We start from the raw sequence: 24,708 nt of genomic DNA on the forward strand, positions 1-24,708 counted from the left end.
TAAGTACAAGCCAGTTTCCAAGCGTCCGAATTCCGATCCTGTGACCCCGGGGAGGTTGCGACGGTGGCTAAGTGTGAAAAACAATCCTAAATCACTTTTTTAAGTGCTGCCGTAACTTCGGACGGTCACTAAACAAATGGTCATAATTTGAGGGTTACCTTTACTGCCCCTTTAGGACTGGTGGACGTCAGCTCCCAGAATTCCCCAGACAGCTGTGCTATTCTTTTTTCTGTTCTATTCTATTCTATTCTATTCTATTCTATTCTATTCTATTCTATTCTATTCCATTCCATTCCATTCCATTCCATTCCATTCTATTCTATTCTATTCTATTCTATTCTATTCTATTCTATTCTATTCTATTCTATTCTATTCTATTCTTCTACTTCATTCCATTATTCTATTCTATTCTATTCTATTCTATTCTATTCTATTCTATTCTATTCTATTCTATTCTTCTATTCTATTCTATTCTATTCTATTCTATTCTATTCTATTCTATTCTATTCTATTCTATTCTATTCTATTCTATTCTATTCTATTCTATTCTATTCTTCTACTTCATTCCATTATTCTATTCTATTCTATTCTATTCTATTCTATTCTATTCTATTCTATTCTTTTTTCTATTCTATTCTATTCTATTCTTTTTTCTGTTCTATTCTTAATTCTATTCTATTCTATTCTAATTTATTTCTATTCTATTCTATTCTATTCTTAATTCTATTCTATTCTATTCTATTCTATTCTATTCTATTCTTAATTCTATTCTATTCTATTCTTAATTCTATTCTATTCTATTCTAATTTATTTCTATTCTATTCTATTCTTAATTCTATTCTATTCTATTCTATTCTATTCTTAATTCTATTCTATTCTATTCTTAATTCTATTCTATTCTTTTTTCTATTCTATTCTATTCTATTCTATTCTATTCTATTCTATTCTTAATTCTATTCTATTCTATTCTATTCTATTCTTAATTCTATTCTATTCTATTCTATTCTTTTTTCTATTCTATTCTATTCTATTCTTTTTTCTGTTCTATTCTATTCTATTCTATTCTTTTTTCTATTCTATTCTATTCTATTCTTTTTTCTGTTCTATTCTTAATTCTATTCTATTCTATTCTAATTTATTTCTATTCTATTCTATTCTATTCTATTCTTAATTCTATTCTATTCTATTCTATTCTATTCTTAATTCTATTCTATTCTATTCTTTTTTCTATTCTATTCTATTCTATTCTTTTTTCTGTTCTATTCTTAATTCTATTCTATTCTAATTTATTTCTATTCTATTCTATTCTTAATTCTATTCTATTCTATTCTATTCTTAATTCTATTCTATTCTATTCTTAATTCTATTCTATTCTATTCTAATTTATTTCTATTCTATTCTATTCTATTCTATTCTTAATTCTATTCTATTCTATTCTATTCTTAATTCTATTCTATTCTATTCTTAATTCTATTCTATTCTATTCTTTTTTCTATTCTATTCTATTCTATTCTATTCTATTCTTAATTCTATTCTATTCTATTCTTTTTTCTATTCTATTCTATTCTATTCTATTCTATTCTATTCTATTCTATTCTATTCTATTCTTAATTCTATTCTATTCTATTCTTAATTCTATTAAATTCTAGTTCTGTTTTAATTCTATTCTATTCTATTTATTCCATATTCTATTCTATTCTATTCTATTCTATTCTATTCTATTCTATTCTATTCTATTCTATTCTATTCTATTCTATTCTATTCTCTATTCTATTCTATTCTATTCTATTCTATTCTATTCTATTCTATTCTATTCTATTCTATTCTATTCTATTCCATTCCATTCCATTCCATTCCATTCCATTCCATTCCATTCTATTCTATTCTATTCTTTTTTCTATTCTATTCTATTCTATTCTACTCTTTTTTATGTATCTGCGGAGATATGGTGGGTGCAACCAAGGGCGACTGACAGCCTCCCCCCACTTGCAGACTTCCCATTGGGCTGGGTGTGGGTTAAAAGAGCCTCTCCTCACCCCCTCGAATCAGCTTCCAAGGCATCCCTTGCCAGCCCCCCATGCATGTTTCTGTCTTCTTCCTTGGCAGAGGTTCCCCGCAACGACACGTGCCCGGAGCTGCCGGAAATTCCCAACGGCTGGAAGACCACCTCGCACCCTGAGCTGATCCACGGGGCCGTGGTGACCTACCACTGCTACCCTGGCTACGAGCTGGTGGGCACGGAGCTCCTGATGTGCCACTGGGACCTGGTGTGGAGCGGGGACCTGCCCTCCTGCCAGAGAGGTGAGGGGGGGGGAGGAGGAAGATCTGGGGCTGGGAGGAGGAGGAGGAGGAGGAAGATCCTGCATGCGTGTAACGTGTCATGAGTACCCCAGAAAAAGCTCCCACGTTTTAAAACATCTACTGCTAAGTTTGTAAGCCGCCCTGAGTCTTCGGAGAAGGGCGGGATATAAATGGAATTAAAATAAATAAATAAATAAATAAATAAATAAATAAATAAATAAATAAATAAATAAATAAATAAATAAGGGATGCTGAGTCCACCTTTAGATGTTGATTGACAGCTGCGTTCCAGGAACTGAGAGCAAGGCTGTCCAACCTTGGCTGCTTTAAGACTTGTGGACTTCAACTCCCAGAATTCCCCAGGAAGAGGGGGGACCCCCAATAGCAGAAGGTTTTGGGGAGGGGGTGGACCCCAATACTCAGTGCATCCAGCTGGGGGTCACATTTCCTAAAAGCTGCTCTGTTGTGGTGGTAAGAAGCACTTCGGACTTTATTCTGGGTGTGCCAAGAGCTCCCCCAGCTGGTCGACGAGAGGATCGCGGCCCCAAATATTACGAAACCCATTTTAATGACCGTCGGGAGTTACGTCCAGGATGGGCAGGCTCTGTTGCTGTTGTAACCTGAGGACTATCTGTACCCCTTCATTGTTTTTCCTGTCTCTCTCAGTGCAACGATTCATTTACTGACCGTTCAAAGGTATAACGGCACCGAAAAAAGTGACTTAGGACCTTTTTTCGGACTTCACGACCGTTGCAGTCATGCGACCGTGGTCCAGGATCAAAATTCAGAAACTTGGCCACTGACTCAGATTTATGACGGTTACAGTGTCCCGGGGTCAGGCCGTCCCCTTTTACAACCTCCTGACAAGCCAAGTCAGCGGGGGAAAGCCAGATTCATTTAATGACCATGTGACTAACTCAGCAATTCACTTAACCATGGTGTTAACAAAGGTCGTAAAATTTAATTTTAATTTAATTTAAATTATTAATATTTCTATACCGCCCTTCTCCCGGAGGACTCAGGGCGGTGTACAGGGCAAGAATAAAACACAGAAATTTACAAAAACTAAAAGATAATTAAATACATGCCCGATTAAAATACAATTGATACATAGTAAAAACCCCAATAAAAATGATAAAAACCCCACCAATCCCCCCTCAGGCCAGGCCGGCTTGATCGAACAAGTATGTTTTTAGCTCGCGGCGAAAGGAGCGCAGATCGGGCGCCGTCCGGAGCTCAACCGGTAGCTGGTTCCATAGCTCCGGGGCGCCCACAGAAAAGGATCTCCCCCTGGGGGCCACCAGTCGACATTCTCTGACCGGTGGCACCTTGAGGAGGCCCTCTCTGTGGGAACGCACAGGGCGCAGGGAGCTTGATGCCGGCAGCAGATGTTCCCTGAGGTACTCCGGCCCCATGCCATGGAGGGCTTTGAACGCCATTACTAGCACCTTGAATCTCACCCGGAAGACAACTGGCAACCAATGCAGCTCACGGAGCAGAGGTGTCACATGGGAGTATCGGGAGACTCCCAACACAACTCTCGCGGCTGCATTCTGTACCAGTTGGAGCCTCCGGGTGGTCCTCAAGGGAAGCCCCATGTAGAGAGCGTTGCAGTAGTCTAGACGAGAGGTCACGAGCGCGTGAGTGACCGTGCATAAATCATCCCGGCTTAGATAGGGCCGCAACTGGCGCACCAGGCGAACCTGGGCGAAAGCCCCCCTAGTCACAGCCACCATGTGATCTTCCAAGGTAAGCCGCGAATCTAGGAGGACTCCCAAGTTGCGAGCCCTATCTACGGGGGGTAATAATTCACCCCCCATAGAGAGAGATGGAATATCCGAATAGACCCGGGATGAAGGTATGCAAAGCCACTCGGTCTTGTCGGGGTTGAGTTGAAGTCTGTTCCTCCCCATCCAGACCCGAACCGCCTCCAGGCAGCGGGACATCACGGTGAGGGCATCACTGGGGTGGTTTGGGGTCGAAAGAAAAAGCTGGGTATCATCAGCGTACTGATGATACCCAACTCCAAAGCCACGAATGATCTCACCCAGCGGTTTCATATAGATGTTGAACAGGAGAGGCGAGAGGACCGACCCCTGAGGAACTCCACAAACGAGAGACCTCGCGGTCGACCTCTGCCCTCCTGTCAACACCGACTGCGAGCGTCCCTGGAGATAGGAGGAGAACCACTGTAAAACCGTGCCCCCCACTCCCAATCCCCTGAGACGCCGCAGCAGGATACCATGGTCGATGGTATCGAAAGCCGCTGAGAAGTCTAATAGGACTAGAACAGAGGAATGACCCCTGTCCCGAGCCCTCCAGAGATCATTCACCAGCGTGACCAATGCCGTCTCCGTGCTGTGCCCGGGCCTGAAACCCGATTGGTAAGGGTCCAGATAATCCGCTTCATCCAGGACCAAAGGGAGCTGATGCGCCACCACACTCTCAACAACCTTCGCAAGAAAGCGAAGGTTGGAGACAGGACGAAAGTTGTTCAATACAGCTGGGTCCAAGGCAGGCTTCTTGAGGAGAGGCCTCACCACCGCCTCTTTCAAGACGGCAGGGAAGCTACCCTCACTCAAAGAAGCTGATATAACTGCTTGGAACCAACTGCGTGTCCTCTCCCGGGCTGCATAAACCAGCCAGGAAGGGCACGGGTCCAATAAACATGTGGTGGTGCTCAGCCTCCCCATAATCCTGTCCACTTCTTCCGGAGTTACAGAATCAAACTCCTCCCAGGTGATATCGACAAGACCACCCGCGTCCTGATCGCCAGACTCTGCCCAGTCAGAGTCCAGACCGGTCCGAATCCGAGCGATTTTGTCCGACAGATAATTGTTAAACTCCTCGGCACGACCCTGCAAGGGATCCTCCCTCACCTCCTGATTAAGGACGGAGCAAGTCACCCTAAACAGGGCGGCCGGGCGATTATCTGTGGACGCAATAAGGGTGGCGAAGTGATTAGACCTCGCCACCCTTATCACAGCGAGATAAGACCTAATATGGGTTCTTAGTCGCAATCGGTCGGATTCGGATCGGCTGGACCTCCAACCGCTCTCTAGGCCCCGTCTCCGGCGCTTCATCTCCCGGAGCTTCGCGGAGAACCATGGAGCTCGACGGGATCTGCACCGGGTCAGGGGCCGCAAGGGTACAACTCGGTCAAGAGCCTCAGTGGCTGCCCTTTCCCAGGCTTCCACTAAGGCATCCGCCGAGCTGTGAGTGGGGGAGGCAGGTGGGGATCCCAGCGCTGCCTGGAACCTCGCGGAATCCATTAAGCGTCTGGGGCGGTACCATCTAACTGGTTCCACACACCCACGGCGGGGGGTGGCAAAATGGAAGACCAGCCGCAGGAGATGATGATCGGTCCATGACAGGGGCATAATAATTGGAGAGCCCCCACCAAGATCATCTAACCACCGACCAGATAAGAAAACTAGGTCAAGGGTGTGGCCTCCCTCATGAGTCGGTCCTGAAATTACTGGGGCAAAACTCACTTAACAACTGTCGCGCTTAGCAACAGAAATTGTGGGCTCCGTTGTAGTCGTAACTTGAGGACTACCTGAATTTATGACAGTTGCAGAGTCCCAAGGACAGGTACTACTACTACTACTACTACTACTACTACTACTACTACTAATAATAATAATAATAATAATAATAATAATGATGATGATGATGATGATGATGATGGTGATGTTGGAAGGGACCTTGGAGGTCATCTAGTCCAACCCCCTACTCAGGCTGGAAAGATCCGCTTAACAACCATGTTCCTCACTTAACAACTGCAGCGATTCACTTAACGGTGGTAAGAATGGTCGTAAAATGAGACAAAGCTCACTTAACGGCTGTCTCGCTTAGCACGGCTCAGTTGTGGTCGTAAGTCCTACCTGTGTGTGTGTGTGTGTGTGTCTCTCTCTCTCTCTGTGTGTATAATTCCACGTCCCGTTGATTATTGTCGTAAGTGGAGGACGACTTGTAAAAGATAGGGTGTGGGTGTGTTTGTGTAGCCCTTTCTGTGTCCTGCGCAAACAACTGCTGAGTGTAGACCGCCCCCTCCCCAAAATAGACACAGGCTGCCCACTTCGCCCGGGGTTCTTCCCCAGCTTTGCCTGTCGATTCCTCCTTTGTCACTTAACCACCGCGGCACGAAAGGTCATAAAATGGGGCAAGACTCACTCAACAACTGTCTCGCTTAGTGACGGAAATTTGGGGGCTCCTTTGTGTCGTAAGCGGAGGACGCCCTGCATTGTCTGAGCAACTGCAGGGACTCACCAACGGGGGCGAGGAAGGCCATAAAAGGGGGCATCATTCACTTTTACGACCTTCCTTGCCCCCGTCGGTAAGGGAGTCCCTGCAGTTGCTCACTTAGTGACAGGGTCGTTAAGTCAATCCGGCTTTCCCCAGTGACCGTGCTCGTCAGGAGGACGCCAAAGTGGATCCCCTGTCCCGGGGACATGGCGACCGTCATAACTAGGAGTTGGTTGCCAAGGGTCCGGAATTCTGAGCACCCTCATTGTCTTTGTCTCTCACAGTGACTGCCTGTCCGGACCCCGGAGATGTGGAGCACAGCCGGCGCGTGGTGTCCACCAGCAAGTTCCCGGTGGGCTCCACCATCCAGTTCCTCTGCGACGGGGGCTTCGTCCTGGCCGGCGCTGCGGAGATCACCTGCCACGACCGGCCGGCCGGGGGTCCGAAGTGGAGTGACCGCCTGCCCAAATGCATCCGTAAGGCTTCCATCTAGACGCAGGGGTAGGCAACCTTGGCTCTTTTATGACTCCTGGACTTCAACTCCCAGAATTCCTCAGCCAGACACGCTGGCTGAGGAATTCTGGGAGTTGAAGTCCACAAGTCATAAAAGGACCAGGTTTGAAGACTCCTGCTTCTGGACTTCAACTTCCAGAATTCTTCAGCCAGCGTGCCTGGCTGAGGAATTCTGGGAGTTGAAATCCACAAGTCATCAAAGGGCCAAGTTGGAAGACACCCCCCCTTGTGGACTTCAACTCCCAGAATTCCACAGCCAGCGTGCCTGGCTGAGGAATTCTGGGAGTTGAAGTCCACAAGTCATCTAAGGGCCAGGTTTGAAGACCCCTGACTTACCTTAACGACTTTAAGATCTGTGAACCAACTCCCAGCATTCCTCAGCCAGCACAGGAATTCTGGGAGTTGAAGTCCACCCATCTCCGAGTTGCAAGGAGGAGAAACGCTGTTTTAAATGCCCAGGGGCAGACTAGAAATGTAAAAACCAACGGGTAGAATCGGACGGGCAAGGAAAGGAGTTCGAATCCTGTCCTTCTCTTCTTCCAGCCGAGGTCTACGAACCCTGCCGCAACCCGGGTGGACCCGAACACAGCGCTCAGCACCCGGAAAAACGGCTCTACCAATCTGGGAGCACCCTTCGCTTCACCTGTGCCGCCGGCTACCTGCTGCTGGGCAACGCTGTCGTCCGATGCCTGCCTGGGCACCCCTCACACTGGAGCGGCCCTCCTCCGCTTTGCAAAACTGGTCAGTCTCCGGGGTGGCGTGGTGGGTCAAGGATGGGGGTCAGCTGTCCGTGTGAAGAGGAGACAGGCCGCCAGCTGCGGCGTACTTTGCACAGAGTAGGCAGATCCCACTTACTAGAGGTAGTCCCCAACTTATGGCAGCTCGTTTAGTGACCGTTCAGAGTTACAGCGGCACTGGAAAAAAAAGGGACTTATGACCGTTTTTCGCATTTAACGACCGTTGCGGCATCTCCATGATCACGGGGTCAAAATTCAGATACTTAGCAACCGACTTGTATTTATGATGGTCGCAGCATCCTGGGGGGTGGGGTGGGGGGGTTGGGGTGGTCATGTGATCCTGCTTTTGCGACCTTCGGACAAGCAAAGTCAACGGGGAAGCCGGATTCACTTAACAGCCGTGAGACTCACTTAACGACTGCTGTGATTCGCTTACCAGAAAAATGGTCAAACCGAGCAAATTCTCACTTAACGAATGCTTCACTTAGCGACATCAATACCGGGCTCAGTTGCGGTGGTAACTATCTGTGTTTGTTTTTTAATTGATTTAATTTAATTTAATTTGTTTAATTTTATTTATTTAGTTGGTAGATTTAGAGTTAGATTTTAGATTTTATTAGATTTATATACCGCCCTTTTCCCGTAGGACTCAGGGCGGTTTACAAGGTGTTTAAAACATCAGTACAAAAATTAAAAAAACAATTAAAAATGATTAAATTCAGTCCCTGAAGTAGAAATATAAAAACCCCAATTAAAACTCTCAGCCTGGGCCGGAAAGCTCAAAGAGCCAGGTCTTCAGGTCCCGCCGAAATGAACGAAGGTCGGGCGCGGTCCTAAGCTCCACGGGCAGCTGGTTCCAGAGGGCAGGCGCACCCACAGAGAAGGCCCTACCCCTGGGTGTTATCCGCCGGCAATCTTTTACCGGCGGGACCCTGAGAAGACCCTCCCTGTGGGAGCGCACAGGACGAAGGGAACTTGATGCCGGCAGCAGGTGTTCCCTCAGATAACCCGGACCCAAGCCATTTAGGGCTTTATAGGTCATCACCAGCACCTTGAATCTCATCCGGAGGGCAACCGGAAGCCAATGCAGCTCGCGGAGTAGAGGCGTTACGTGGGAGTATCGGGAAGCCCCCATCACAACTCGCGTGGCCGCATTCTGCACCAGCTGAAGCCTCTGAGTGGTCCTCAAGGGCAGCCCCATGTAGAGAGCGTTGCAGTAGTCTAAACGGGAGGTCACGAGCGCATGAGTGACTGTGCGTAGGGCATCTCGGTACAAGTAGGGTAGAGATAGATAGATAGATAGATAGATAGATAGATAGATAGATAGATAGATAGACAGACAGACAGACAGACAGACAGACAGACAGACAGACAGGTAGATATTGATGGATAGATGGATGGATGGATGGATGGATGATAGATAGATAGATAGATAGATAGATAGATAGATAGATAGATAGATAGATAGATATACTGACAAAGCTGGCTGGGGAATTGTGGGATTTGAAGTCCGCCCATCTTAAAGGGGCCAAGATTGACAGATTTCTGGGCTGCGAGAATCTCTTTGGGAATTGCCAGCTTGCTGTGCCCCTCCGTAATGCCGCCCTCTGCTTCCCTTCCAGCCTCCAGCGATGAGTTTTATGCCAACCCGAAACTGGACGGTAAGACTGGCAGGGGGGTCCTAAGGACGGCCTTTGCCTGCCCTGCTGCCTCCTTCTGCTCAGGGCGGACGGGCAGGACGGCCAGGTGCAATCAGACTCTGCCAGGGTTTGTTGACATCCAGCTGGCTGCCGCTCGCTGCCTTGCTTTTCCTGACACACCCCAGAAGTCAACCCCTTTAGGGCTGAGGTTTCGGGGTCTAGAGGGACGCGGTAGCTCAGTGGGTTAGGACGCTGAGCTTGTCGATCAGAAGGTCGGCAGTGCCGCGCAGCAGAGTGAGCGCCTGTTACTCGTCCCAGCTTCTGCCAACCTAGCAGTTCGAAAGCGCGTAAAAATGCAAGTAGAAAAATAGGGACCACTCCGGTGGGAAGGGAACAGCGTTCCGTGCGCCTTTGGCGTCTAGTCATGCCGGCCACATGACCACGGAGACGTCCTCGGACAAGCGCTGGCTCTTCGGCTTTGAAACGGAGATGAGCACCGGCCCCTAGAGTGGGAAACGACTAGCACACATGTGCAGGGGAACCTTTACCTTTACCTTCGGGGTCTAGCTCTCCCACCCCTCTCTGCTGCCTCGCCCCTGAAACTCGCCCTCCCGTTTCTTCCTGCAGCTGTGGCCAAGGTGTTGCCCGCCAGGGACCCCTTGCAAGGGTCCAGCGTGGCTTTTGCGGTCTTCCTACCCATGGCTGTTGTGGGGCTTCTTCTGGGCACCGTCTACCTCTACGTTTCCAGGTGAGCCACGGGGGCTGGGTGGGAGAGCTGACCGGAGGGGGGGGGCGTTACACAGCTCCCCCCCTCACGTGTCTTGACCCCAGTCTCCTTCCCTCCTCGCTGGCTGCCCAGGCATCAGGGGAAGTCATCGCTGGCGGCACCTCTGTCAACGTCACAATCCTACGACCACATTGGAGGCGATTCGGCCTTCGACAACCCCACGTATGAGACTCGAGTAAGTGGGTCCCCCTCCCTTCCCCAACTGTGCCAGATAGGGAGACAGGAGGGCCAATGGAGAGGGGCATAGGGTCCTATAGGTATATATGGTATGAGATTGGACAGCCATTTGTCTGAAATGGTGTAGGGTCTCCTGCCTGAGCAGGGGGTTGGACTAGAAGACCTCCAAGGTCCCTTCCAGCTCTGTTATTCTATTCTATTCTATTCTATTCTATTCTATTCTATTCTATTCTATTCTATTCTATTCTATTCTATTCTATTCTATTCTATTCTATTCTGCTCTAATTCTCTTCTCTTTTCTTATCTTCTCTTCTCTTCTATCCTATCCTATTCTATTCTTCAATTAACCTATTTATTCTATTCTACTCTTCAATCAATTTATTCTATCCTATCCTATCCTATCCTATCCTATCCTATCCTATCCTATCCTATCCTATCCTATCCTATCCTATCCTATCCTATTCTATTTTATTCTATTCCATAATTCTATTCTCTTCTCTTCTCTTCTCTTCTCTTCTCTTCTCTTCTCTTTTCTTTTCTTCTCTTCTCTTCTCTTCTCTTCTCTTCTCTTCTCTTCTCTTCTCTTCTCTTCTATTCTATTCTATTCCCAAGCTCTTTATAGCAGCCACAGAGATTTCCTGCCTCTTCTTGGGTGGGGGAGATTTAGTTTCCCCTCTAGGGCAGGAAACCCTAAAAGAGATCATCTATTTTTTAGGGGGAACAGAAACCCCCAGAAAGAGCCTTGGATCAAGGATCAAAGGACAGGGACTGAAGAGCAAGGCAAGAAGCTGCCAGTTGGGCACAAAATCTTTAGAATGGAATAGAATAGAATTGAAATATAGTAGAATGGAATGGAACAGAACAGAACAGAACAGAACAGAACAGAATAGAATAGAATAGAATAGAATAGAATCATATTAGAATAGAAATATAGTAGAATAGAATAGAATAGAACAGAACAGAACAGAACAGAACAGAACAGAATAGAATAGGAGTAGAGCAGGAAGGGACCTTGGAGGTCTTCTAGTCCAGCCCCCTGCTTAAGCAGGAGACCCTATTCCATCTCAGACAGGTGACTGTCCAGCCTCTTCTTAAAAGCCTCCAGTGATGGGGCACCCAGGATTTCTAGTGGCCAGCTGTTCCACTGGTTCATTGTCCTCCCTGTCAGGAAGTGGATCCTTGCATCTGTGGATGAATTGAGTCAGGTCGTGAGCCCATCGGGTGGGATCCTCTGCTAGGCTGGGTGGGGGATTCTGGGAGTCGGAGCCCACCCCTCTTTTCATGAGGGTCAGATTGAGAAACCTGCTCTCAGGTTAAGGGGTCTGGTGCCCAGGAACGTGGAGGCGCATTTGCTCCTAAAAGTTCCTACTGCAAACTGAAAAGGGGGGAGGAGGGGGGCTCCAGTCTCCTGCCCCCTTGAGAGACTGCGGGGAGTTGCTGAAGGCCACTCCAAGCTGGGAGACCCCTACTGTGCTTTTGGGGAAGGGGCTGCCTTGCTTCCTTAGTTCCTTGGAGGGAGGGGGGGCTGAAAGGCCGACGCCAAGGGCCCAACTCTTGGCAGACTTTTCTCTCTGCAGGAGATGCCGGCGGCAGCGTATGAGGTCTCCATCTAGGGCAGAGGCCGCCCTCAAGGGGGGAGCCGGAGGGGCAGGCCTGACACCCACCCACCCCCGGATCACAGAGGCTCCCCCACTGCTCCCTGCGCTGAGATAGGACCTGTAAATACCTCCCAGCCAGACTTTCCCAGGAGAAACACCAGGTGGGGGTGGGGGGGAGGGGAGCTGCTGATGGACGCCGCCTCCCCTTCCAGGACCCCCCCTGACCCTCAGGACCCCACGGCCACTGCAACATCAGCCCCCCCCCCACGGCACAGAATTTGCCTTCGTTCGGGAGAACTGCAGAAATATTTCGCTTTTTTTTTCAAAACAAAGGCCGATGATCCTTTCTCGGGCTTCGGAGTCAACCTTGCACTGTTTCTCCAGGCAGAGACGCAAGCTGCGATTGTGGCAAGCACTGAGGACGTTCCCTAGTTGGGCCACGAAAGGTCTGCAAGAAAACAACGCAGCTCAGAGGGCATCAAGGACCCCACAGTCCTTCCTCCTCCTCCTCCTCCTCCTCCTCTCCACAAGACCCCCTCTCTTCTAGCACTGAGGACGTTCCCTAGTTGGGTCATGAAACGTCTGCAAGAAAAGCACCAAGCTCTGAGAGCACCAAGGACCCCACAGTTGTCTTTCTCCTCCTCCTCCTCCTCCTCCTCCTCCTCCTCCTCTCCACAAGACCCCCTCCCTTCTAGCACTGAGGATGTTCCCTAGTTGGGTCATGAAACGTCTGCAAGAAAACCCCGCAGCTCAGAGAGCACCAAGGACCCCACAGTCCTTCCTTCCTTCCTTCCTTCCTTCCTTCCTTCCTTCCTTCCTTCCTTCCTTCCTTCCTTCCTTCCTTCCTTCCTGCACTGATGATGTTCCCTAGTTGGGTCATGAAACGTCTGCAGGAAAACCGCCCAGCTCAGAGAGCACCAAGGACCCCACAACCCTCCTCCTCCTCCTCCTCCTCCTCCTCCTCCTCCTCCTGCATAAACCCTCCTCTCCTAGCATTGATGATGTTCCCCAGTTGGGTCCTGAAATGTCTCCAACGAAACCGCCCAGCTCAGAGAGCGCCAAGGACCCCTCAGTTCAACCCTGAGCTACAAAGATTCTCCTTTATCGGTTCTGATCCAAGCAATTAAACAGGCCCGGACCTGTTTCAGGCATGGAAAAGCGACCATGGGGAAATCCCCCGACTTGGACTGGGTTAATAAATGGATAGGAAAACTTCCCAGGAAATCCCCGCCTGGGGGCTGCACCGAAGAATTCAGGAAAATTCCCCAGGGACGACAGAGGCATGGCCTGGAAGTCACCAAGAATCCAGCGTCCTCATTGCGGTAGCCCCATCCCTCTGTGGGGCGACACCCAAAAAGGGAGACATTTCTTAACATCCACGCCCAGGATGGTCAAAGGACTCCTGCCTTGGGCAGGGGGTTGGACTAGATGACCTCTTGAGGGCCCTTCTACGAAGCTGAGGACCTTTTCAGTTTGGGCAAGCCGGGGGGAAACCTGATGGGAGAGGAAGAAAAGGGAGGGGGCTGTCTCTCACTCGCACGGGGGTGGGTGGGTGGGCTTCCTGCCTCTTTGAAATTCTGAATTTCGGCGGCTTTCTGCTTAGTGGCTGTTGCCGTTTGGGTTTGAAACTGCCTTTGATCTGTTTTGGAGATTTTTGTACGCAACGGGAGGGGCTTCGTTTCAAGGAGGGGGAAACTGCTGCTGATTTTGGGGTACTGGGATCGGAAAGGGGGGAGAATTCCCCAGGAGCCACAACCAAGGGTCTGGATAGCCCCACATACCTTAGGGGGCTCAGTCTTAGGAGGCAAAGACCCACTAGGACAGGGGTAGGCAACCTTGGCTCTTTTAGGACTCGTGGACTTCAACTCCCAGAATTCCTGTGCCAGCATGGGGGAACAATGGCTTCCTTCATGACTTGTGGACTTCAACTCCCAGAATTCCTGAGCCAGCATGGGGGAACTGTGGCCCCTTCATGACTTGTGGACTTCAACTCCCAGAATTCCTGTGCCAGCATGGGGGAACTATGGCCCCCTTCGTGACTGGTGGACTTCAACTCCCAGAATTCCTCAGCCAGCATGGGGGAACTATGGCCCCCTTCATGACTTGTGGACTTCAACTCCCAGAATTCCTGTGCCAGCATGGGGGAACTATGGCCCCCTTCATGACTCGTAGACTTCAACTCCCAGAATTCCTGAGCTAGCATGAGGGGACTATGGCCCCCTTGATGACCTGCGGACTTCAACTCCCAGAATTCCTGTGCCAGCATGGGGGAACTATGGTTCCCTTCATGACTGGTGGACTTCAACTCCCAGAATTCCTGAGCCAGCATGGGGGAACTATGGCCCCCTTCATGACTCATGGACTTCAACTCCCAGAATTCCTGAGCCAGCATGGGGACTCTGGCCATCTTATGACTTGTAGACTTCAACTCCCAGAATTCCTGTGCCAGCATGGGGCAACTATGGCCCCCTTCATGACTGGTGGACTTCAACTCCCAGAATTCCTGAGCCAGCATGGGGGAACTGTGGCCCCCTTGATGACTTGTGGACTTCAACTCCCAGAATCCCTGAGCTAGCATGGGGACTATGGCCATCTTATGACTCGTAGACTTCAACTCCCAGAATTCCTGTGCCAGCATGAGGGGACTATGGCCCTTCATAGCTTGTGGACTTCAACTCCCAGAATTCCTGTGCCAGCATGAGGGGACTATGGCCCCCTTGATGACTTGTGGACTTCAACTCCCAGAATTCCTGTGCCAGCATGAGGGGACTATGGCCCCCTTGATGACTTGTGGACTTCAACTCCCAGAATTCCTGAGCTAGCATGGGGACTATGGCCATCTTATGACTCGTAGACTTCAACTCCCAGAATTCCTGTGCCAGCATGAGGGGACTATGGCCCCTTCATAGCTTGTGGACTTCAACTCCCAGAATTCCTGTGCCAGCATGAGGGGACTATGGCCCCCTTGATGACTTGTGGACTTCAACTCCCAGAATTCCTGAGCCAGCATGGGGGAACTGTGGCCCCCTTGATGACTTGTGGACTTCAACTCCCAGAATTCTGGGAGTTGAAGTCCACGAGTCATGAAAGAGCCAAGGTTGCCTACCCCTGCACTAGGAAATCTGTATGTAGGACAGCAGGAAGCAGAGTGGTCCTTGGGGGTCCTGAGCCACTGGATCCTTGGGAAACCGAAGCCACCATTTGAAGAAGGCAGGGGTCCCGCTTGGAAAAGGGGAGCCGGGTGCAGCTGGCTTCCATCGAAGCATGAAAGAGGAAAGTTTAGCTCTCTCTTGTAACTCAACCTCAACTCTTCTTAAGGCCTCGAGCAAAGGGTGGGGTGGGGGTGGGCCTCAGAAGTGAGAATCGGCGCTGGCGTTATGCCAGCCGAGCCTGGGGACAGACGCAACCGGTTGTGGAAAAGAGCATCTCCGTTCCCGGGGGCCATTCAGTCCCGGGGATAGCAGGAGCGCTGAGACTTATATACCGCTTCACAGGGCTTGACAGCCCCCCTCTAAGCTGCTTACAGCGTCAGCCTCTTTGCCCCCCCCCCCACCATCTGGGTCCTCGTTTTACCCACCTCGGAAGGGACGGAAGGCCGAGTCAACCTTGAGCCGGTCAGGATCGAACTTCCCGGCTGTGGGCAGAGTCAGCCTGCAACGCTGCATTCGAACCACTGCACCATCACGGTTAGAAAGAAAGAAAGAAAGAGGGGAGGGAGGGAGGGAGGAAAGAAATAAAGGAAGAAAGAAAAAGGAAGGAGAAAAGGGAGGGAGGGGAAAAGGGAGGGAGGAAGGGAGGGAAGGAAAAAAAGGGGAAAGGGAGGGAGAGAAAAAAGGAAGGCGGGAAGAATAGCAGGAGCGCTGAGACTTATATATCGCTTCACAGGGCTTTACGGCCCTCTCTCAGTGGTTTACAGCATCTTGGCCCCTCCCCCAACAATCTGGGTCCTCCTTTTGCTGACCTCAGAAAGCCACGTCAACCTAGAGCTGATCACGGGATCAAACTGCTGGTAGCGGGCAGAGTTTGCCTGCAATACCGCATTCTGACCACTATGCACCACTGCAGGAAAGAAGAAAGAGAGAGAGAAAGGGAAGGAAAAAAGAAAGGAAGGAAGGAAGGGAAAGAAAAAGAAAGAAAGAAGGGGGGAGGAGGAGGAGGAGAAGAAGAAAAGAAGGGGGGGAAAGGGTGGAAGGAAAGAAGGAGAAAAGGGAGGGAGAGGAGGAAGTGAAGGGAAGAATAGCAATAGCACTTAGACTTATATACCGCTTCACAGGGCTTGACAGCCCCCTCTGAGCGATTTACAGAGTCGGCCTATTTGGTCCCCCAACCATCGGGGTCCTCGTTTTACCGACCTCGGAAGGGACGGAAAGCTGAGTTAACCTTGAGCCGGTCAGGATCGAACTTCCCGGCTGTGGGCAGAGTCAGCCTGCAGTGCTGCCTTCGAACCACCAAGACAGCCCTTGGCGGTTTTCTAACCCAGCCGAAGGGTCTGTGGAGACCCCCTAACCCCACCCCGTCTTCGCCAGACGTCTCCTTTCATCTGGGGGGGGTGTAAGCAGGACTCTGCTCAACGCACATTTGAAGTTCACTTTTTCATATCGAGAGGCAGACGGCCTTCAGCTTAACGGCCGCAACGGAGCCCAAAATTTCTGTCACTCGGCGAGATGTCGGCTGGGCAAATTTTTTGCCCCATTTTCCGTCTTTTTCCCGCCACGGTTAAGCGAAAGGGCAGTGGCTACTTTAGGAATGTGGTCGTTAAGGGAATCTGGTTTCCTTTGCCCATCAGAAAGGCGCAAAAGCGGATCACGTGACCCCGGGACACCGCGGATGTCATAAACGCGACTCGGTGGCCCAGTGTCCGAATTTTGATCATGTGTCCGCGGGGATGCTGCAACGGCTGTTAAGCGTGAAAAATGGTCGTAAGTCTCTGTTTTCAGCACCATTGTAAGTTCAACAGTCACTAGACGCACGGTTATAAGTCAAGGACTAGTCGTAGGTATCTATACACGGGGGGGGGAAACACTTGAGAGCGGTCAGCATAATACCGTATAAGTCAGGGGTCTTCAAACTTGGCCCTTTTATGGCTTGTGGACTTCAACTCCCAGAATTCCTCAGGCAGCATGTCTGGCTGAGGAATTCTGGGAGTTGAAGTCCACAAGCCATAAAAGGGCCAAGTTTGAAGACCCCTGGTATAAGTAATCCTCCCAGGTTTAACTTAAAGGCAGCTTTCTCACCGTTAGCATCTGGGCAGTTTGCTAAAGGTCTTGAGGAAGGCGGAGGGGGTTCAGGGCTCCCCACAAATTTGGAGGAAAGCTTTTTCTCTCCGAATCCTGTGGGGTGGAAGCTTCAGCATGCGGGGGCAGCCAGAAAAATGCACTGGAAGAGGAAGAGGAGTAGAATAGAATAGAATAGAATTATGAGATGGAATAGAATAGAATAGAAAAAATGGAATAGAATAAAATAGAGTAGAGTAGAGTAGAGTAGAGTAGAAAATATGGAATGGAATGGAGTAGAGCTGGAAGGGACCTTGGAGGTCTTCTAGTCCAGCCCCCCACTTAAGCAGAAGAACCTATACCATTTCAGACCAAGGGCTGTCCGGTCTCTTCTTAAAAACCTCCACAGATGGAGCACCCACGATTTCTGGTGGCAAGCAGTTCCACCGGTTAATTGTCTTCGCTGTCAGGAAGTTTCTCAATTCCAGGTTGCTTCTCTCCTTGATCAGCTTCCAATCGTCGTTTCTCATCCTTCCCTCTGGTGCTTTGGAGAATAGCTTGACACACCCCCTCTTCCTTGCGGCACCCTCTCAAATACTGGAGCACTGCTAGACGTTGAGGAGGTTGAAGGTGATAAACAGCATTTTGGCGGGATCCGTGTTGCGTTCAGAGGCAGCCCTAGCTTGAGCGCACTGCACATGGGGATGAGAGCCTGGATCACTGCCAACAGGGCCTCCAGGGGAGGTAGGTCCACCCTTGGTGGCATCGGATAAAGCCAGCCTCCGCTGCCAGCCAGCCAAACCTCAAGATGTTCTCCAGGAGAAATGTGACACAGGCAGGCCTTTACTTACGACCAACGTTTGTGTTGATAAGCGAGACAGTTATTAGGTAAAGGTAAAGGTTCCCCCGCACATGCGTGCTAGTCGTTTCCGACTCTAGGGGCCGATGCTCATCTCCGTTTCAAAGCCGAAGAGCCAGCGCTTCTCCGAGGACGTCTCCGTGGTCATGTGGCCGGCATGACTAGACGCCAAAGGCGCACGGAACGCTGTTCCCTTCCCACCGGAGTGGTCCCTATTTTTCTACTTGCATTTTTATGTGCTTTTGAACTGCTAGGTTGGCAGAAGCTGGGACGAGTAACAGGCGCTCACTCTGCTAGGGGCACTCGGGATTCGACCCGCCAAACTGGCGACCTTCCGATCGACAAGTTCAGCGTCCTAACCCACTGAGCCACCGCGTCCCTTTCGAGACAGTTATTACTGTCTCCCTTTTGCCCCATTTTGCGACCTTGCTTGCCACGATGGTTATGTGAATCCAGCTTCCCCACGTCGACTTTGCTCGTCGGACAACAAAAGGGGGATCACGTGACAATCTCCCCCCCCCCCCCACCGGGACACCGCAACCGTCGTAAATACGAGTCTGACGTCTGAATTTTGTTGCTCGCTGCAATGGTCGTCAGCGTGAAGAACAAGAATCATAAGTCATTTTTCCCCAGTTCTTTTGTAACTAATGTAGTCGCTGCTCGTGCCATCCTGAGACAATACTTTAGTAAGGATCAAGCCAGATGTTGGAGGGATTGAATATAAACTAGCTTCGATCCAGCTAAGGTCTTGGCCAGGATGGCCATGACAGACACCCATAATCTGATCCTGGGCTAGTGATGTGCAACAGGTGGTATCCCAAAAACGCCTTTTTTTTCAGGAGGCAACTGGGCTTTTTTGTTTTCCTTCGAAGACCTTTTGCTTCTCCTCCCAGAAGCTTCTTTGGCTCTGACTGGATGGTGGGAGAATGGAAGGATTTATACTCCTTGCAGAGAGCCGGTCGTTTGCCTTTTGTTGAGGCCACTTGGAGGTTTGTCTGTGTCCTCAGGGTCATCGGAATGGTGCAAATGGGCGGGGAGACTTTTTTGGAAATGTTGAAAGGAGTTCCACGCCCATTTGCACCGCTCAGGTGACCCTGAGGTCACAGGCCAACCTCCAAGTGGCCTCAATGACTCTCTAAAAGAAGGCGAATGACCAGCTGTTTGCAAGGAGGGACACAGGGCAGAAAACGTCCTGCAGCCAAGAAGGCTCCACACCCATTTGCACCACTCTGGTGGCCCTGAGGACACAGGGAAACCTCCAGGTGGCCTCAACGGCTCTCTAAAAGGAGGCAAATGACCAGCTGTCTGCAAGGAGTATAAATCCTCCCATTCCCCACCATCCAGTCAGAGCTGAAGAAGCTTCTGGGATGAGAAGAGAAACGTCTTCAAAGGAAAAACAAGAAACTCCAGTTGCCTCCTGAAAAAAAAAGCACCTTTGGGACAACCATGGCCTGGATGACGGAGAACCTCCATAGACAGGTCTTATCAGCATTCTGATGGTAGCCCATGGTAAAACAGGGATGACCTTCTCCTAGGGCATCCTGCCGATGCTGGAGACCCATGGTTCCCCACACGGAGTGACCCACATCTCAAATCATTCCTCCTCCACACGCACTGACTGGGACCGGTCACTTAGGAAGGGGCAGGAAAAGACATGGCTTCCTATTCCCAATCTTAGGAGGGATCCAGAAGGATCCCTTGGCCGCCAAGAGGAACGATCCCATCCTCCAGTTCTCAACAAGGGTCTCCAGAAAGGATTGGCCACCCTAGGAAGGGGCTGAAACCACAACAAGATGTGGCCTCCAACTTTAGGAGGGATCTAGAAGGATCCCTTGGCCGCCAAGAGGAACGATCCCATCCTCCAGTTCTCAACAAGGGTCTCCAGAAAGGATTGGCCACCCTAGGAAGGGGCTGAAACCACAACAAGACGTGGCCTCCAACTTTAGGAGGGATCCAGAAAGATCCCTTGGCCGCTAAGAGGAACGATCCCATCCTCCAGGTCTGAAGAAGGATCTCCCGGAAGAATTGGCCCCTTAGGAACAGGCAGATCCTCTCCAAGACATGGTCTCCAATCTTAGGTGGGATCCCTTAAGAAGGATCTCTGGGTCGCCAAGAGGAATGGTCTCTCCCTCCAAGGCACGGACTGGGCGTCCACGCCATTTCAGACCCACATCTGGAGAAGGTCCAGGAAAACCATAGCATTTGAGACCCCTCTGGCTTGAAGCCCACCCATCTTAGATCTTCCCTCCAAAGGAAGAGACACCACCCTTACATCCCGGGGTGGGGGGTGGGGTGGGGGGGTTGATTCTTTCCTGCCCCTATTCTCGTTTCTCGCCGACTTTCCCCCTCCCTCTGAGGTTGCAGAGGACGGATTAGCAGAAGTGTCTCTTCCGGGTCCTGCCCCCCCCTCACTTCCTCCAACATCTGCCCCCCCCCTTCTCTATGAGAAGGATGGACCCTTTCAGGAAGACCAGGAGGGTCTTGGCGGGGGGGGGGGAGCTTGGTGCCCCCCCCACCCGGGTCTGGAGGGAAGGGAAGTGTTTTAGCATTCGGTGTCAAACTACAGAGATCGTCTCCCCACCCCCTTTGCAAGTGGGGGTGGGGGTAACTTGGGGGGGAGGGGAAAGGAGGGCCAACTTTTTGGACTGTTTCATGAATAAAACCAGTGTTTTAGAAAAAGGCAGGTTTGGCTTTGTGGCTTTGTTTTTCCGGAAAGCATCCAAGATCTGTATAGGAAGCGGAGGCCGTAAAAACCAAGGTGCCCTGGGGGATTCTGGGAGCTGTGTTCGGCCCAGAGGGCGCCCTGTTGGGGAACCCGAGGTGGCCCCCACCATTTGGATTTTCCATAGAGAAAGTCCTCAGCTTCCAGCTGCAACCGAGTCCCAATTGCTAAGCAAGAGACTTTCGCCCCGTTTTATGACCTTTCTTGCCCCTGTTGTTAAGTGAATCACTGCCATTGTTAAGTTAGTCATGCAGTTGTTAAGTGAATCTGGCTTTTCCCCCCCCCTGCATTGATTTGGCTTCTCAGAAGGTCACAAAAGGGGAACCCATCACCCCCCGGGAACACTGCGACCGTCATAAATACAAGTCAGTGGCCCAACATCTGAATTTTGATCATGTGACCAGGAGGATGCTACAGTGGTTGTTAAAGTGTGGGAAAAGATCATAATTTATTTTTCTCAGCGCTATTGTAGCTATGAACGGTCAGTAAATGAAGTGCTGTGAATTGAGGACTATCTGTATTCCAGGAGACCAGAGCGTTTCTCAACAAAAAAAATGAAAACGTGGTCCTTTTTGAGGGTCCCTGATGTGGCCAGGAATATAGTTGCACAGCTAGGACAATGAGCCGTGGACCACACACACACACACACTTTCACAGTCCTGCATCAGCTGGACCTCTGCAAGGCCCCCAAAAGCAGGCAAAGATATCTGGATCCTCTCCTGCCTTGGTCCACCTGAGAAGGCCCGGGCGGGAAGGGGGAAGCCCGGTTCCCCAGAGGGGGAGGTCCCTGCCCCGTGGAGCCTACAAGTGGAACAGTGTGGGACCACTCGGGGGTATTCTCTCTGCAAAATTCAGCCCCATGGCCTGGATGGGAAAAACGTGGAGGGGGGAAGAGTGACTGGGGGAGGGGGGAGCTGCCCCCACCCAGGTGCCAACAGGAGAAAGTGGATGAGGATCAAGCGGTTCCTAGGGTGCCAGGTGAGCAGAGAAGAGGCGCCGATGATGTTTCCTGCAGGAAAAGGCTTCATTTTTATTTTATTTTTTATTTATTTATTTTAATTCCATTTATATCCCGCCCTTCTCCGAAGACTCAGGGCGGCTTACAAGCTTAGCAATAATCATAATCATAATCATTGCCCTCCTCCTCCTCCTCCTCCTCCTCCTCCTCCTCCCCGCAAACCCTGCTCCCTTCTAGCACTGATGATGTTACCTAGTTGGGTCATAAAGCTTCTGAAAGGAAACAACTCAGCTCAGAGAGCACCAAGGACCCCGCAGTCCTCTCCTCTCCCCTTCCTTCCTTCCCTCCCTCCTTTCCACTATTCCTCCTTCTCTTCCTCCTCCTTCCCCCCTCCTCTTCCCTTCTTCTTCTCTTCACAAACACCCCCTCCCTTCTAGCACTGACGATGTTCCCCAGTTGGGTCATGAAACGTCTGAAAGGAAACCACCCAGCTCAGAGAGCACCAAGGACCCCACAGTCTTCTTCCTCCTCCTCCTCCTCCCCCTCCCCCTCCTCCTCCTCCTCCCTTCTAGCACTGACGATGTTACATGTTTTGTGCCAGCCATGGCAGTTCCCCAAATAGGTCATCAGATGGAGCAAAGAGGCTTCTTTGCTCCCCTGCAGCAGCCCCATTGGCGAGAGAGTTTTATGGCTAGGGAGGGGCCGAGACCCCCCATAAATACCTCTGCCCAGGGGCTGCTTCTTTGTTCTAGCTCTGCTTCTCTTTCTATCTATCTTCTATCTTACAAGCATGGATGCTTCCATGCCATATAGCTCTTTTTATATAACCTGTCGATGAATAAAGCTTCATAATGACTGCATCTATGCATTCTGCCTATTTCACTTTGGAAGCACCTTAACGTTCCATCGATCTCTTGTGAAAGCTGCTTCACAAGTTGGTAGCAGAGAGGATGGTTGAAGGGAACGCTTCCAAAGCCTGCAGCTAATGCCTAGATTTGAAACTGAAATGGATGGCCGGAAATCGCAGATTGTGACCAGGAGTCTTCAATCAAGATTAACAGCTCTAGCCCCTGAAGCAAGCCCCGCTCCAGGTGAGAGCACAGATGGCCTCCTTCTGCACGCCACAGAGGGAAGCTTGGAAGTTTTACAGTCCGCCCAAGACTGTCAAGATGCAGCAGAAGCGCTCCGGGCCCAACGCAAGCAACGCGTGGATCAAATGTCTACACCAGAATGCAAGGAACTGCTTCTAAAACTCCTTGAAGTACAGGAGACCCCACAAGCCTCTCCACGGAGGACATCAGTGCAGAAGGACTGTGGATGCCGGGTAAGCCCCCCCTCAGCCACCACGAGGCCCCTCAATATGGCGCCTGCCACCCTGAGTAACCCCGGGACCCCAGGGCTTTCGGTGCGAAATCCCCTGCCTAACCGCGACCTCCAGCTTCCTGGGGCAACAGGAAACAAGATGGCTGCGCCCAGGGAGACCGCATGGCCCGGCACCGGAAGCAAGATGGCAGCCCCCTGTGCGCCCACATTTTCTAACAGAGAAAGGCCTCAACTTAGTCTGGAGGCCCAGCAACCCCTCGCATACGGCCGAAGCAACATGCAAACTCCTGGGCTCTCTCCAGCAGAAACCCTCGTGACCTATGATGGCAATAAGACTGCTCATTATTCCCCAAGGCCCCCGACCCTCTCTCCGGGGGCCCCAGCCTTCCCTTCGCCCCCACCCAGGCGCTCTCCTTACTTGGCCTTCGGGGGGGGGTTGGCCCCCTCCTCCAGCATCGGCTTTAGCCATCCCCAAGGTTTTCAGGAACAACGATGGGCTTCTCAAGGCAATGCAGGGCCGGGGAGGCTCCAGGAAGGATTTCCAGAGCATTTTAAAAACCAAGTGCCGGCCGGCAATCTTGGGCTCCGCCCACCCCCTGATCACATGTTTTCCGGACATGCCCAGTACGGGCTTTTTAACCCAGAAGGGGGGCCATCTGAAAATCAGAGAAATATACCACCAACGCCCACTAGAGGGGTACCTTTACCATTTTTTTCAATGCCAACCTCCCAAATGCTCCAAGAATGGGATAATACGTTTCTAATTGCGTCCCCGTTGCCTCCAAACTTTGAAAAATTGAAAATTGGGGGTGAGAACTATCACAGTTGGAATAGAAATTTGCAGGTATGTCTATTGAAGGATGGGATTCTTGAAATGGCCCTGAACCCACCACCTTTCCCGTGGAGCTCACGAGAAGAGTGGCTTCATAGACAGACTTTTTCCATTCTGATGGAGTCCATCGATGATAATATGTTCCCTAGCATTCCAGATGGACTCACAGCTTGCGCAGCCTTGCGCTTATTATACAATTTATTCAACAGCAAGAGCATGGGTTCTCTCACCAGACTCACAACTGAGTTTTACAACACAAGACTCAGGTTTGGGGCCAACATGGCAGAACATCTTGGAAAATTAAAATCCCTCAGGGCGCAACTAATGTCCAAAAATTACCGAATACCTGAAGAGAACTTGGTCGCAGTTATTGTGGCTTCCCTGGACAAAAGTTGGAACAATTTTATTATTTCCCTGGAAGGGGGCAGGGATGGACCCATGCCTCTGTCCTACCTCGAGGGCAGACTCATTGACGAAGATAGCAGACGTAGACATACAGGAGAATACAACAGAGTCACCAGCCAGCCAGCCAACACACGACACCGCAACTCAGAGCGGGTTAATGCTCTACTCAAGTGTTTCACCTGTGGCTCTGAGGGGCACCTCAAGAAGGACTGCCCCCATTTTCAACAAGGCCCCAAGCGTGGTCCCAATCAAGGTAGGGGCAAGGGACAAGGAAGGGGCCGTGGCGGGGCCAAAAGTACTAACAATCTTGTGTCTACCTGTGCCCCCACCACAAGAGCTGATAGCTCCACTGACTTATGGTTGCTGGACTCTGGAGCTTCATCTCACATTACTAA

General features: G+C 50.4%; 1 protein-coding gene across 1 annotated transcript in view; it reads left to right on the plus strand.

Annotated features, from left to right (window-relative positions):
* SEZ6 (seizure related 6 homolog) overlaps window positions 1–24,708 on the plus strand; it is a gene marked incomplete at its 3' end in the record, with an annotated part of 55,283 nt that overhangs the window by 21,355 nt on the left and 9,220 nt on the right. Inside the window, exons 9-14 of the mRNA XM_083350240.1 lie at window positions 2,107–2,301; window positions 6,834–7,025; window positions 7,606–7,803; window positions 9,422–9,460; window positions 10,067–10,187; window positions 10,299–10,401. Coding sequence (XP_083206366.1) covers window positions 2,107–2,301; window positions 6,834–7,025; window positions 7,606–7,803; window positions 9,422–9,460; window positions 10,067–10,187; window positions 10,299–10,401 — 848 coding nt within the window. The remainder of the gene's footprint in view (window positions 1–2,106; window positions 2,302–6,833; window positions 7,026–7,605; window positions 7,804–9,421; window positions 9,461–10,066; window positions 10,188–10,298; window positions 10,402–24,708) is intronic.

Source organism: Vipera ursinii (genome assembly GCF_947247035.1).
Source record: "Vipera ursinii genome assembly, chromosome: 1".
Lineage (NCBI taxonomy): Eukaryota > Metazoa > Chordata > Lepidosauria > Squamata > Viperidae > Vipera > Vipera ursinii.